This window comes from Oryctolagus cuniculus, chromosome 1 (assembly GCF_051225735.1).
Source record: "Oryctolagus cuniculus isolate XC-2025 breed Fujian yellow rabbit chromosome 1, ASM5122573v1, whole genome shotgun sequence".
Taxonomy (NCBI): domain Eukaryota; kingdom Metazoa; phylum Chordata; class Mammalia; order Lagomorpha; family Leporidae; genus Oryctolagus; species Oryctolagus cuniculus.
In genome coordinates this window covers 62,374,328-62,389,831 of record NC_142867.1, presented here as the reverse complement: position 1 = coordinate 62,389,831, position 15,504 = coordinate 62,374,328, and the positions used below count along the sequence as shown (strand labels likewise).

General features: G+C 40.8%; 2 protein-coding genes across 2 annotated transcripts; both read right to left on the bottom strand.

The window, feature by feature from the left end:
* Nucleotides 1-3,769: 3,769 nt before the first annotated feature.
* Nucleotides 3,770-4,828, bottom strand: LOC100348120 (olfactory receptor 51I2-like). The gene has a single exon (XM_002708550.5). The coding sequence runs from the start codon at nt 4,826-4,828 to the stop codon at nt 3,866-3,868; it is 963 nt and encodes a 320-aa protein (XP_002708596.4). The 3' UTR covers nt 3,770-3,865.
* An 8,833-nt stretch (nt 4,829-13,661) lies between these two features.
* On the bottom strand, nt 13,662-15,165 carry LOC100347377 (olfactory receptor 51I2-like). The gene has a single exon (XM_051823128.3). The coding sequence runs from the start codon at nt 15,001-15,003 to the stop codon at nt 14,041-14,043; it is 963 nt and encodes a 320-aa protein (XP_051679088.2). The 5' UTR covers nt 15,004-15,165; the 3' UTR covers nt 13,662-14,040.
* Between the last annotated feature and the right edge of the window lie 339 nt (nt 15,166-15,504).

Here is a 15,504-nt window from a genome sequence, read left to right as displayed (position 1 = left end):
TATCTGAGACTTGATCAAAGGTGGGAAACATACAAAATCAGATTGTAATCTTGTCTTTATGCTGCTAAAGAAGCCAAAGAGGATGCAGGGTTTTCACGCTAAGAAAATAAAGTAGAGGATGTAAAACGAGGATTTGAAATGGGGACATAGAATGATGTGAAATTGTAATTATCAGATTTTACCATGCCAGGTAAGTGATTTTAGCCTGATGAGACCCTCAGCAGATAATGCACCCAAACCCGTCCATACTTATGAAACTCTGCTGGGGTTCCCCATATGCTTGAGCAGGGAGCTGGATCAGAAGTGGAGGAGATGAAACATGAATTGGCACTCCAATTTGGGATACAGTATCACAAGTGCAGCAGTTTAACCCGCTGTGCCACACCAGCTCTATGTGTTTTGTGTATAGCTGCAAAGTTTTAAAATAATTTATTATGCAGGGCTGTATAACTGATGCAGTCACCAAATACATTTTTAATGCTGTTAACATTAGTGTTACTCCAGTGAGTGTGATTCCTGCACTGAGAAAGCAAAGCTGAACAAATGGCTTAGACTCTCTCCTCATGGAGTATATAGTCTGTCGGAGGAAAGGAAGCCTAAATGGATGGTATATAATGCCAGTACAAATTTACATTTATTTGTAGACATATTAATGTGCACTCTTGCCACGAGAATCAAGTCTGGTTTTGGTACAATTGTATTTTTATCATCTAACAGAGTGCCTAGTTCATTGTGGGCATTTAGGGGAAAAAATCTGTTTGTTTAGAGGCTCACATGCTCCTCAGCAGATAGCTGATACTTAGGAGACAGTTTTGGCAGGATTTGAGTAGGGAGCTTGGATAATGGGTACCAAACCGAGTTTTATAGTTTTGTTGAAGGAATAAGTTCCCAGTGTCACACAGCATAATGAGGAGACTATAGTTCTCAATAAACTGTCATATATTTAATGAACAACATAAGAAACTCCAAGCCTCAATCATAAAGTATTCTAAAAGAAAGGGAGATATTGAGCATGATTTGATCAGCACACATTTTAAACCTGTACTGAAATGTTACAATGTAGCCTATAAGAGTATATAACTATTATTAATAAAGCTTTTAAAAGATAAAACTTGAATTCTTAAGGACTCTGACATATAACCCTGCTTTCTTGGTTCAGGCCCTATATACAAGATCTTGTGAAATTGACCTCATACTTGGAGGAGTTTGTAAGGGAGGTGAGGAGAAAGACACACAATGTCCATAACTTCACTTTCTAAGATGGTGCATTCAACCAGACATATATTTACACATCTTAGTATATTCTCTAAAACTCCTTTTCCCTTTCTTTTTTCCTGGAAGACCTCTTTACTAGGCCAGAGTATTTTGGTGAGGTGTGAATGAAATCACTTCCAGTGATTGCAATCAATTCCAGTGATTTCATCCCAGGGTGAAAAGGCAAGGAGCCTTAACTAAATGAGATGGCATAGTTCAATCAGTTGTGCTGTCTCTATATATGCAGGGCATCTATCCAAGTTGAAACTTTTCCACAAATTGTTGCAGCGTTTATAAGTATTTTTTCCTCTGAAAAATTAGAGGCTCACTGGAGGGAAAACATCTCCAAATGATCTCTTACACTTTGTTCCTATATCTACATATATGAAATACATGAAACTTGTATAAAAATAAAGATAAAAATAAAAATATTAAAAATAAAAGATTTTAATTCATTGCTTTATCTCCTACTCAGAATAATTTATAATTAAATACTTCAAAATTACCTAATTGACATTTGAGTTTCTCTATTCCATTAACACCATTAGACAGCGAGTTGTGTGCTGAAACCTATGGGCTTGCAGTCTAGTTGAGTGACAGACTGTTGTACACATGCAAGACACAAGCAAAGTTATATGAAAAATATTGAAATGAGAATTAATTAGGGTTTTCTGAGAAATTAGGCTTATAGGGTGATATGGATAACTAGAAATGAGATATGGGTAGGTATGGGGATGAGAATGACTCTGGAGGAGGAAAATGTGTCTAGAATGACACTGAAAATAGATGATAACTTAAACATTAATTTTCTTGGCTCCAGTTTTGCTCATGTGTCTAATATATTTCTAATCTTCAATTCAAACTATTAACTTATTTTAGAGTAAAACATTAAATAAATTTTATATATTAGATATGAATGAAAATTCCTAGTATTGTGTATGCAGTCATGAACAATTTGGTCATCTACCTTTTTGCCTTCATCCTTTTTCATTCCCTCTTCAAATCCTATTCCACAGCCATACCAATGGAGATATGACAAGTGGTGGAGGCTTAATGAAATGCAAGAACACAAATATTTCTGGAAAAATATTTAATTCTTCCAAATATAGTGCCTTTTATTCAAATTGCTTCTTTTGTACTGGACTGTTCTCATTCTTGCTCAATTCCTATTTGGCCTGTATCTAATTTTCAAGAGAAATCAAAAGATTTCTCTCCTTTGCAGAAACTTGCAAATCTCCAAATGCAAGTTTTGGTAATACCTAGCAATCTCATTCAGAGTTATATATGGCACTCATTAGTCTATAGCCTGCCTGACTCTAACAAGCATTTTACATAGCCTGAGATTAGAAGCTTGAGAGATAAATGACTATGTTTAATATACTTCAAAATCTTTAGTTCTCAATACAACTCTATTACTTAAATTTGCAACATGAAAAACCAGATGGTCTTCCTACTGCTTTAGTATGGTCTATGAAGTTTCATGGCTTGCTGTGTCTATCAGGTTCCAGCAACGCAAGAGTAGTCTATTTTACGATGTACAAATTTTCAAATATTTTTTAGAAAACTTTTACTTAATAAATATAAATTTCAAAAGTACAACTTTTGGATTATAGCAGTTTTTCCCCCATAACCACCCTCCCACCCACAAACCATGCCATCTCCTACTCCCTCTCCCATCCCATTCTTCATTAAGATTCATTTTCAACTATCTTTATATACAGAAGATCAACTTAGTATATACTAAGTAAAGATTTCAGCATATTGCACCCACACAGACACATAAAGTATAAAGTACTGTTTGAAGATTAGCTTTACCATTAATCCTCATAGTACAATACACTAAGGAAAGAGATCCTACAAGGGAAGTAAGTGCACAGTGACTTCTGTTGTTGATTTAAAAATTGCTCTTATTTATGACATTTGTAATCACCCGAGGCTCTTGTCATGAGCTGCCAAGGCTATGGAAGCCTCTTGAGTTCACAAACTCTGACATTATTTAGACAAGACCATAATAAAAGTGGAAGTTCTCTCCTCCCTTCATAAAAAGATAACTCCTTCTTTGATGGCCCATTCTTTCTACCACGATCTCATTCATAGAACTCTTACATTTAGGCCATTTTTTGCCACAGGGTCTTGGCTTTCCATGCCTGAGATCCAAATGCTGGATCCAAATGCCTTAAAGTCTGATTCTGAGGCCAGAGTGCTGTTTAGGACAACAAAATTTATTTATTTATTTATTTTTTTGACAGGCAGAGTGGACAGTGAGAGACAGAGACAGAGAGAAAGGTCTTCCTTTGCCGTTGGTTCACCCTCCAATGGCCGCCACGGCCGGCGCGCTGCGGCCGGCGCACCGCGCTGATTCGATGGCAGGAGCCAGGAGCCAGGTACTTTTCCTGGTCTCCCATGGGGTGCAGGGACGAAGCACTTGGGCCATCCTCCACTGCACTCCCTGGCCACAGCAGAGAGCTGGCCTGGAAGAGGGGCAACCGGGATAGAATCTGGCGCCCCGACTGGGACTAGAACCCAGTGTGCCGGCGCCGCTAGGCAGAGGATTAGCCTAGTGAGCCGCGGCGCCGGCCAGGACAACAAAATTTATAATAGTACAGTTTCATCACTGTTGGCATTTGAGTCTCATCACTCTGAGCATGGCCCTCCTGATGGGCTTGGATTTCACGCTGTAGATGATGGGGTTGAGCACAGGAGGCACCACCAGGTACACATAGGCAACAAGAGCATGCACAATGTGTGGAAGGTGCCTCCCAAATCGGTGGATCATGGACACACCTATGACTGGGATGTAGAAAACCAGGACGGCTAAGAAATGAGATACACAGGTGTTGAGGGCCCGTAAACGTTCCTTGGGAGAGGCCAGACCCATCACTGTATGAAGAATAAGGATATAGGACAGTACAATAAGCAAGGAGTCTACACCCACTGTGGACAAGACCACGTATAGCCCATAAAGGATGTTGACAGTAATGTCAGCACAGGCCCGTTTCATGACATCTGCATGGAAGCAGAATGAATGTGACAAGAGGATCTTGCCAGGGCAATAGTTCAGTCGCTTCAGCAAAAATGGCAAAGGGAAGAGGGACACAGTGGCTCGAGCCACTATGGCCAGCCCCATCTTGATGATGACATTATCTGTGAGGACAGACACATAGTGCAAGGGGCTGGAGATGGCCACAAAGCGGTCAAATGACATGGCCAGGAGCACTGAGGACTCCACCACAGAGAAGAAGTGCAAGAAGAACATCTGGACCAAGCATGCATTGAAGCCAATGAGTCGATGGTCAAACCAGAGCACAGCCAGGGTGGTGGGCAGTGTAGACAAGGTGAGGCCCACATCAGTGAGGGCCAGCATGGAGAGGAAGTAGTACATGGGCTGGTGTAGGTTTGTGGTCCTCTTCACAGCCAGGAGGATCAGGCAGTTTCCAGTGAGGGCCATCATGTACATGGATGAGAAGGGGATGGAGATCCAGCCATGAACAGCCTCCATGCCTGGGATGCCAATCATGAGGAAAGCAGGTGGCTGGAAGAAAGAGATGTTGACAAAGGATGGGGATGACAGCATCCTGGTTGGCATCTGAGAGCTTCTATATGGACAGAAAGGTGGAAGGTCCAGTATGGTAGAAAAGAGTAATCTTGTATTGAATCCAAAGTACTGATCCTTTAGAGCTATGTCAGTGCTACATAATCATAGCTATCTTTCAAAAATTTATCTTTCTTAAGGTTGTTATTTGTCTTCCTGGTGGAATGAGTTTCTCTCTCCTGGAAAATAACAAGTGAAGTCCAGAAAAATCTAGTCAGTGTCTACTGTTAGTCCAAAGTGAGGATGTATTCCTTCCATGTGTATAGCGGGAAGTTAGGAATACCTGTGTGGAAAATGATAATGTTGTCTTAATCGGGTAGGAACAGAGAAACAAGAATGAGAATATTTGTAGCAGTAATGAGTCTGAGAGAATAAGCAGGTACTGTTCTATCTCCTCTGGTTATGTACTTTGTGACATCAATTCTTCCTGATGTCATCCATTTATCTTGCCCATGGTACTTCTATGAACTTCAATTTGTAATAAGTTTAATGAGATGTGCTTAAATATCTTTTACTGAATTTTTGCCATATTTAGAATCAACCACATCTTGGACAAAGCCATGTTTTTTTTCCTCCATTGTCTAGATAGGAAAACTGAGAATCAAGAAGTAATTGCTGGGCCGGCGCCGCGGCTCACTAGGCTAATCCTCCGCCTAGCGGTGCCGGCACACCGGGTTCTAGTCCCGGTCGGGGCGCCGGATTCTGTCCCGGTTGCCCCTCTTCCAGGCCAGCCCTCTGCTGTGGCCAGGGAGTGCAGTGGAGGATGGCCCAGGTGCTTGGGCCCTGCACCCCATGGGAGACCAGGAAAAGCACCTGGCTCCTGGCTCCTGCCATCGGATCAGCGCGGTGCGCCGGCCACAGCGCGCCGGCCGCGGCGGCCATTGGAGGGTGAACCAACGGCTAAAGGAAGACCTTTCTCTCTCTCTCTCTCACTGTCCACTCTGCCTGTCAAAAAAAAAAAAAAAAAAAAAAAAAAAAAAAAAGAAGTAATTGCTGGCTGGCACCGTGGCTCCCTTGGTTAATCCTTCACCTGTGGTGCTGGCATCCCATATGGGCGCCGGGTTCTAGTCCTGGTTGCTCCTCTTCCAGTCCAGCTCTCTGCTGTGGGCCAGGAGGGCAGAGGAGGACGGCCCAAGTTCTTGGGCCCCTGCACTTGCCTGGGAGACCAGGAAGAGGCACCTGGCTCCTGGCTTCGGATCGGCACAGCGCCAGCCGTAGCGACCATTTACAGAGTGAACCAATGGAAGGAAGACCTTTCTTTCTCTCTCTCTCTCTCACTGTCTATAACTCTACCTGTCAAATAAAAAAATAAATAAAAAAGAAGTAATTGCTCTTTTCTTGATGTTTCTTTATTGTTCTCTTACTTTCAAATCCAGGAGTACAGTAGTCATATTATTTTTCTTGATAACAGACAACTTTTGCCTTATGCAGTGCCTGGAACAGAGTATATTTGCAGTCAACATTTTCTTCTTTAAATGAATACACAAGTATCATTATATTGTTAGTATTGTACCTCTAAACTACATTGGATCTATTCTATTTGTATTAATATCACATTAATGAACTACATAATTGATCCTTGAAAGTATAGTCTTTTCTACTTACTATTTGTTGAATTCTTTACTTAGTGGAAGGTTCAGCTTCTGATTATAAAATATATGAAAATATGTCATTGTAAAAATTGAAAGCAAAAGTAAGAATGGAAGGAGGAAGATGGGTGGGAACATGAGTGGGAGGGAGGGTAGAGTGGGAAGTGCTCCCAAATCTGTGTTATTGAAATACATGAAACTTGTTCACCTTATATAATAAAAGTTTTTTAAAAAAATCTTATTACTATGAGAAGTGATGAGAATTGTGCTGTAGTAATACCATGAATTTGCTGTGACCCTGAGACCCTAATGTATTAATAAATTCCTTAAAAAAGGATAAATAGTAAAGTATAAAATTTCATGAAGAAAAATGAAATAAAAGCTAATATGTTCCCCTAGCTTCCAGATAAAAGAATCAGTGTCTAATTTTGGAAGAGGAAGTAAATGAGGCCTATCTCAGGCAACCATGCATTCATTACATAATTTGGCAATTTGTCACAGGTTGATTTATAGGTGTCTGTGCAGAAAAGAAATTTCGAAAACGGGTTTGGTTAAGTTTCTTAACAATGTTTTCTTACCATATCAACAAGAAATCTTAATATTTGGATCAATCCATACCCTACTTTAAGAAGTATAATGGAGAGGGTTTGGCACTGTGGCGTAGCGGGTAAGGCCACCACCTACAGTGCCAGCGTCCCATATGGGCACTGGTTCAAGTCCTGGCTGCTCCACTTCTGATACAGCTCTCTGCTATGGCCTGGGAAAGCAGTGGAGGATGGCCCAAGTCCTTTGGCCCCTGCACTCACGTGGGAGACCCAGAAGAAGCTCCTGGCTCCTGCCTTCGGATTGGCGCAGCTCCAACAGTTGCAGCCAATTGGGGAGTGAACCAGTGGATGGAAGACCTCTCTCTCTGCCTCTTTCTCTCTTGTTAACTCTAAATAATAAATAAATAAGTAAATAAATAAATCTTTTAAAAATAAATTAATAAATATTTTTTAAAAAGAAATATAATGGAGATACCTAGAGAAAAATGATTCTGATAGCCTTGCCATTAGATTACCTGCACGGATCCATTTTATCTGCCTAATATACCTTAACCACTATGTTCTGTGCTTTGTTCAATCCCTGAGTAAATTGCTTCTACTCTCATCATCATTTATTGTATCTTAGGTAAGCTGCAGATAAATGCAGACTGGTATCCTTGCTTTCAACTTACACCACCACCTCTCCTCCTCTCCCCACAAGCCCCCGGAGTTCTTAAGCCATCTCAGTCAGTTTAATCTTTATAAGTTACCATGTTTAAATTGGCACATTTTACTTGCCATACCATTGCCCCACTGAATTTCATAATCATTTCCATGCCAGTCCATCGGTGGACATCTTTGCAAGATTCCAGAACTAGAGTATCTGAGATAACTGCAGTGAGAGAGACCCTGGGGTTGCCTCTCCATGTCTTGAAATTGTTGGAGTAATACTGACAGGCAGAACAAAGCACATTAAATGAGAAGACATTTCTGGATTCATCTATGCTATTATACTTTAGTATACTGCCCCTCTACTCTGTAACAATTTTGTGCAACAGATTTAACTCTCTTTACTTATACATGTGAACACACTGAGGTAGAGAGAGATCAAAGGACTCTGCAGGAGACTTGGTAGAACAACTCAGTCTTGGTGGTTTGTCACAATGGTCTACACTGTTTGTCCTAGATTGTAATAGATGCCAAGCTCACTTTTTCCTCATGGTCCTGAATTTTCTCATCTGCAAAATCATTGACTTACATTCGATTTTCTATATTTTGAACTGTGTCATTCTATGGTTCCAAGATGGTGTTTCTATATACAATTTTCTCTTATTTTCCCACCTCTCCACTTTGCTAAGCTTTTTCCCCTCTGAATCTCCATCTTGTAAGTTGTTCTTGCTCTCCAATTTTCACTTTTGTATGTTAATTGCCAATAATTTTTTCTTTTTCATTTTTTACAGATTCACATATTTTGAAAACAGTTTACTCATTTATTCCATAATTTCTCATTTATCTCTCTTCTCTATTAGTTTGAACTTCCCACAAACAGTAAACCTTATACTTACTGATAAAACTACTCAAGCCTGTGGTATATATGATTTTACAGGTCCACTTGGCTAAGTCAGGGCATACCATTTTGGGTCAAATGCGAGTATGTGTGTTACTGGTAACATATTTTTAAAACATGTCATCAACATTTAAATTACTAAATTTTTTTAAAGGTAATTGCTATCTAAAATGCTGTTGGGCTTCATCTAATTAGTTAAAAGAGGGAAATGAAAGGAAGGAAAAAAGAATTCTGCACCAAATTGCTTTAAACTCAATGTCAACTCTACTCTGAATCTCCAGCCTCTGAGGCAGATTTCAAAATGTCAGCTCCAACAATTGCATGAAACAATTCCTTAATCCCTCTCTCTCTCTCTCCTTTATTCTCTCTGTGTGTGTGTCTCTCTCTCTCTTTATATCACACTCTCACACTATACATACACACACATTCACACACACACACACACACACGTAGATTGATTGATAGATACAGATATATAGGTATATATTTCCAATTGGTTCTGTTTATCTGGGTAACCTTGACTAATACATAGTTGTATTTTTGTTACTAGGAATTCAGTCAATTTTGATGAATTAGTGAAAAGCTCACTGGAGCAAACTGTGGACTTTTGCAAACCATGACTACTTATATTTTATCTAGGGTGCCAGTCAAGGGGGGACCCACTTTGAAATACCAGTGCAGGCACATGATGAGATACAACACCTGTGAGCCATATCAAGGGAGTCTTCACCTATTCTCTCTTATGCACAGTATGAAACCCACATTTAGTTATTTCTTTGCTATCTCTGTCTCCCTTCAATACCTGGACAGGGAGAAAGGTCTGAGTCTGGACCATGGTAGCTCACCTTGCCTGTGATCCCAGCCTGCACTGTTGTGGTTCTGCATCCTAAAGAAGCTCAGGGTTCCCTTACAGCTGAGATCATCTGCTTTTATGCTGCTGCCAGAAAATGCACCCAATCTCCAGGGACACTACGCTTTGAATTGCAAAAACAAAACAAAACAAAACAAAACAAAACAAAACAAAACAAAAAACAAAAAACCAAAAGCAAAAAACAAAAAAACAAAACACACCTCTCTGTTCCTGTTATAGGAGGTGAGGAGTGGTGGGGATAAAGAGAAGTCCAGAGAGATTAGCAAAATGAGCAGCCTGAATTCCGCAATGTAGCTCTCTCTAAGACAGGCCTCCCAGAGCGAGGATGCTCCCTTGGTTCTCCTGTGGTTGCTTACCTCACTTTAAGAAAGAACATCTTTGTATTTACTGGGGAGGGACAGAGTTAGCCAACAGTAGAGTCAGACTTCTTGGGACTAATGACTGGGTTAAAGATTCAGTAGATGCTGAGATAAGGATTAATTTAAATGCCACAGAAGGAAAAATATCATCCAATGAAATGTAATATTGAACCTAGATATTGCGTTTGATGGCCAAAGTATTAGAAGTTAGGAAGTGGCTGGTATTCTGAGTCTCATTTCCAGTAAGACTTACACACAGTGCAGAATGGGAGTTAAATTCCTCAGACATTCAGCAGCCTGCCACATCAGCCAAGTTCTCACAGGTTGGTGGGTCTATGTTTTGCCAGCAAGCTTTCTCCAAAGTAAGACAAATGATTTCTCCTTCTACCTTCCACCATCAAGAAAGATCCTCAATACTTGCTTGTCTGCTTTGGATTTTAGAGGTAGAACATAAAAGATTTTTGAATAATTATCTGAACTGTTTATTACCTAACCAACATGGCCTAGAGAAAGACAGGGGTGTGTAGCATGTTCAGTCTCAGGTGTAAGCAGCTTTAGCATGTGGGCCATATAACCTGGTAAAACTATGGTTTCAGGGCCAGCACCGTGGCTCACTAGGCTAAGGTGCCGGCACACCAGGTTCTAGTCCCGGTCGGGGTGCCGGATTCTGTCCCGGTTGCCCCTCTTCAGGCCAGCTCTCTGCTGTGGCCAGGGAGTGCAGTGGAGGATGGCCCAAGTCCTTGGGCCCTGCACCCCATGGGAGACCAGGAGAAGTACCTGGCTCCTGCCATCGGATCGGCGCGGTGCACCGGCCGCAGTGCGCTGGCTGTGGCGGCCATTGGAGGGTGAACCAATGGCAAAAGGAAGACCTTTCTCTCTGTCTCTCTCTCTCTCACTATCCACTCTGCCTGTCAAAAAAAAAAAAAAAAAAAAAGAATGAGGACACAGATAAGAATATAGTGTCCAGAAGATATGAGAGTGGTCACAAATTCACCATCCTTAGGTTACAAAGCAGAAGAAAATAAATGCTGTACAACAGTTCAAGGGCTCCTTTAGTGTCTCATTTGCATTTCCGATTGGAGCATGACCCATGGAAGTTGACCATACCTTATGCTCAAGGACAGATCCAGTGCCCTCAGCATGGATTTTGAAAGGTTCTAGTTTTGTGAGCTGAGCCTCCCAGTCCAACCTTTTCCTCTGCCACCTCACTCTCTCCTCTAGCCACCCGTGTCCATTCACTCTTCCTTGAAAGCCCTACTCATTGCTCAATTTTTTTTTGTCAGTCATAGAATGCTTTATTTTAAACTTGCTGTTCAAACTTTCAAATACAACACATGTGGCAAAGAAACAACAGTTAACACACAGTATCTGCCACAATTCTATCTTTGAACTGCCTTTTCTATTTTATGTGATGTGCTACCATTTCTTACATTCATGGTATTCTTAAGGCAGCAGTGCCGATTTTTTTTCCTTTGAAAACAGTTTTGTTAATGTTCTGAGATTCCTTGAAATGACAACTTTGTCCTTTTAGTATTCTGCTGCTGCCCACATAAGTGACCATAATTCAATATGTTACATGCTGTTGACATGTACACTGTACTTAATAAATCAATTCCCAACTTTATGTTAAATTGAAGTTCAACCTGGAACAAGCATTTTCCTAAATCATTATACTCAACTACTTTTCTCAAAAATATTTCCATTCTGAAATAAGTTTTTTTTTGTGTGTGAGATACAATAATTTCATCTTTTACTCCTAACAGAACTCATGCCGTACTTTTTTTTTCTCAAAATATATTTGATATATTCTGTGCAAAATGTTAAGTTCTGTATAGGTATGTACCTTATTTTGAAAAAGTTTATAAAATATAATGCTCCCTTCTACTGTTATTTTTCTAATTTCCCCACACCACTCCATATTCCCTTATATATATCATAAAACTTTTAAAAATAGTTTCAAAATTGTTTGAGATGTCTCAGGCAGATGGAGAGCACCCATCCGCTGATTCACTCCTCAAATGCCTGCAATGGCTGTAACTAGAGTGAGCTGAAGCTGGGAGCTTCGCAATCCAAGTCTCCCATGTGAATGGCAGGAACCCAAGCATTTGAGAGTTCACCAGTACTTCCTAGGTTCCCCATTAGCAGGAAGCTGGAGTCAGGAACTGGACCTGGAAACTGAACCCAGGCACTCCAATGAGGGATGGTGGCATCTTAACCACTAGAGTAAAAATTGCTCCCTCTTTTTTTTTTTCTTTTAAGAATTCACAGTGTTGGCATTTGGCCTGCTAATTAAGACAATGGTTGGGATATCAACATCCAAGTCAGAATTCCTGGATTCAAATCCTGGCTGTCCTCCTGATTCCCACTTTCTGCTAATGAGGATTCTGAGATGCAGCAGGTGATGACTCAATTGCTTGGGTCCCTGTAACCCACGTAGGAGACTAGGACTGAGTTCCCTGCTCCTGGGTTCAGCTTTGCCAATTTCTGTTCTGTGCAGGCATTTGGAAAGTGAATCAATGGATGGGAGCTAGCTCTCCCCCCCACCCCCATCTCTCTACCTCTGAAATAAATAAATAAAAATTTGAAGAAGACACAGCCAAGACAGAGCCTTCAGATGACTGAACTTCCTGTTTTTCCTATCATTATTATTATTGTTTTGCTGATTTCTCTGTCCTTACCCTATGTCAGTAACTTTTTACTTGTCACTGTACTTTCTTATTTATTTTTCCTCTTTATTCCAATGGAATATGAGATTTTCAAAAGCAAAAAATTGGGCCTTATTCATTTCTGAAAACTCAGGACTTCTTTTTAAGATTTATTTATTTTTATTTGACAGGCAGGGTTACACACACACACACACACACACACAGAGAGAGAGAGAGAGAGAGAGAGAGAGAGAGAGATCTTTCATTTGCTGTTCAATCCCCAGATGGCCACAACAGATAGGACTGAAGCTAGGAGCCAGGAGCTTTTTCCAGGTCTCCCATGGGGATGAAGGGGCCTAAGCACTTGGGATATCTTCTGCTGTTTTCTCAGGCTCATTAACGGGAGCTGGATCAGAAGTGGAGCAGCCAGGACTCAAACCAGTGCCCATATGGGATGCCAGCACTGTAGGAAGTGGCTTAACCTTTTACACCACAATACTGGCCACAGGCTCAGAACTTTAAGTGGCCACAAATTAAATATCTGTTCTAATGAATGAATGACTACTACAATAACAAGAATAGAAAAATCTTTATTGATGTTTACTCTATGTATTACATTACTTTATGTCCATTCATCCTTATAACATTATAAACTAGGGACTATAGTTATTCCCATTTAATTGTAGATGTCACCAAAGAATATACAGGTGAATACTTTTTTATTTATTTGAAAGACAGAGTTGCAGAGAGAGGTAGAGACAGAGAGGTCTTCCATCCGCTGGTTCACTCCCCATATGGCCCCAATGGCTGGAGCTGTGCCAATCCAAAGCCAGGAGCCAGGAGCTTCTTCCAGGTCTACCAATATATATATGTATGTAGGGGTTTGTGTGTATTATATATATAGTGTGTATTATATATATTATAATAATGTGTGTATGTGTGTATGTATGTATAACATATGTGTATTATATATAAAATATATGTGTGTATGTATACATACATATGTGTATATATATCCATTACACTTTGTCTAATTGTATACATAAAGGCCTCTGTACTACAATGGAAAGAAGAGACTATCTATATTTAACTTAAAACATTTTTTATTTATTTGAGAAAGAGCAAGAGCAAGCAAGCAAAAGAGATTGAGAAACTGAGAAATCATCTACTTGTTTACTTCTCAAATGTCACAAGAGCTGGGGTTGAGTCAGGCCAAAGCCAAAAGCTAAGAGTCCAATCCGGATGTCCCATGTAGGTGGCAGGACCCACTCATATGTGCCATCACAGGTGCTTCCCCAGATGTGCTTTAGCAGGAAGATGGAAAAGGAGATCAACCGAAATTTGAACCCAGACACAAAATATGGAATGCAGGTGTTCAGAGTGGTGTCTTCACTACTATGTCAACTACCTGCCACTATTCCTTTCAATAACTCTAGTGATAAGCACAGATTTTTGCACAATTTAACCAAAATAAAATACTTGAAGTAATGAAGGCTTGAAAGAATCCAGACAGTTCCTCATCCAAATTTATTTTTTTACATAATATTTCTGGGTCAGAGCTTTAAAAAAGGTCATCTGGGTATAAGATATGAACATTTGACCATACTTCCTATAGATTTTGTGGGTACGCTTTGAGTTGTCAACCTTGGCCTTTCCTTCTCAGCACTCTGAGCATGGCCCTCCTGATGGGCTTGGATTTCACGCTGTAGATGATGGGGTTGAGCACAGGAGGCACCACCAGGTACACATAGGCAACAAGAGCATGCACAATGTGTGGAAGGTGCCTCCCAAATCGGTGGATCATGGACACACCTATGACTGGGATGTAGAAAACCAGGACGGCTAAGAAATGAGATACACAGGTGTTGAGGGCCCGTAAACGTTCCTTGGGAGAGGCCAGACCCATCACTGTATGAAAAATAAGGATATAGGACAGCACAATAAGCAAGGAGTCTACACCCACTGTGGACAAGACCACGTATAGCCCATAAAGGATGTTGACAGTAATGTCAGCACAGGCCCGTTTCATGACATCTGCATGGAAGCAGAATGAATGCGACAAGAGGATCTTGCCAGGGCAATAGTTCAGTCGCTTCAGCAAAAATGGCAAAGGGAAGAGGGACACAGTGGCTCGAGCCACTATGGCCAGCCCCATCTTGATGATGACATTATCTGTGAGGACAGACACATAGTGCAAGGGGCTGGAGATGGCCACAAAGCGGTCAAATGACATGGCCAGGAGCACTGAGGACTCCACCACAGAGAAGAAGTGCAAGAAGAACATCTGGACCAGGCATGCATTGAAGCCAATGAGTCGATGGTCAAACCAGAGCACAGCCAGGGTGGTGGGCAGTGTGGACAAGGTGAGACCCACATCAGTGAGGGCCAGCATGGAGAGGAAGTAGTACATGGGCTGGTGTAGGTTTGTGGTCCTCTTCACAGCCAGGAGGATCAGGCAGTTTCCAGTGAGGGCCATCATGTACATGGATGAGAAGGGGATGGAGATCCAGCCATGAACAGCTTCCATGCCTGGGATGCCAATCATGAGGAAAGCAGGTGGCTGGAATAAGGAGATGTTGACAAAGGACTGGGATAGGGGCATATTTGGAAGACAGCTGAGGGCTCCAGAGATGTGCCCTTTTTAGTCTATACAGACAGGTAGGAGATCCAGAATAACAGAAACAAGCACTCTAAAATTGAATATAAAGTCTGGTCCCTTAGAGCTATGTCAGTGCTACATTTAACTGTCTTTCACAAATTTATCTTACTTCAGGTTGGTGTTTGTCTTCCTGGTAGAATTAGATTCTCTTTCCTGAAAAGAGCAATTTGAGTTCAGAAAACCCAGTTAGTGTCAACTTTTAGTTCAAATTTAGGAAGTATGACTTCCATATGCTTAGTGGAAATTGAAGAATGACTGTTTAGAAAGTTATTATGTCAACCAAATCAGGTTGGAATGGAGAAGTAAGGATTAGAAGATTTTCAGCTCTATAAAGTGGGTGTGGTATAAAAGAGCAGTTGCTGTGTCTTTCTTGTTTTTGCATTCATGACATTATTTATTCTTGAAGTCTTCTACTTATCTTCCCATGATATTTCTGTTAATTTT

Coding starts and splice junctions, on each gene's coding strand:
- LOC100347377 (XM_051823128.3), bottom strand. CDS start 15,003: ATGCCCCTATCCCAGTCCTTTGTCAACATCTCCTTATTCCAGCCACCT.
- LOC100348120 (XM_002708550.5), bottom strand. CDS start 4,828: ATGCTGTCATCCCCATCCTTTGTCAACATCTCTTTCTTCCAGCCACCT.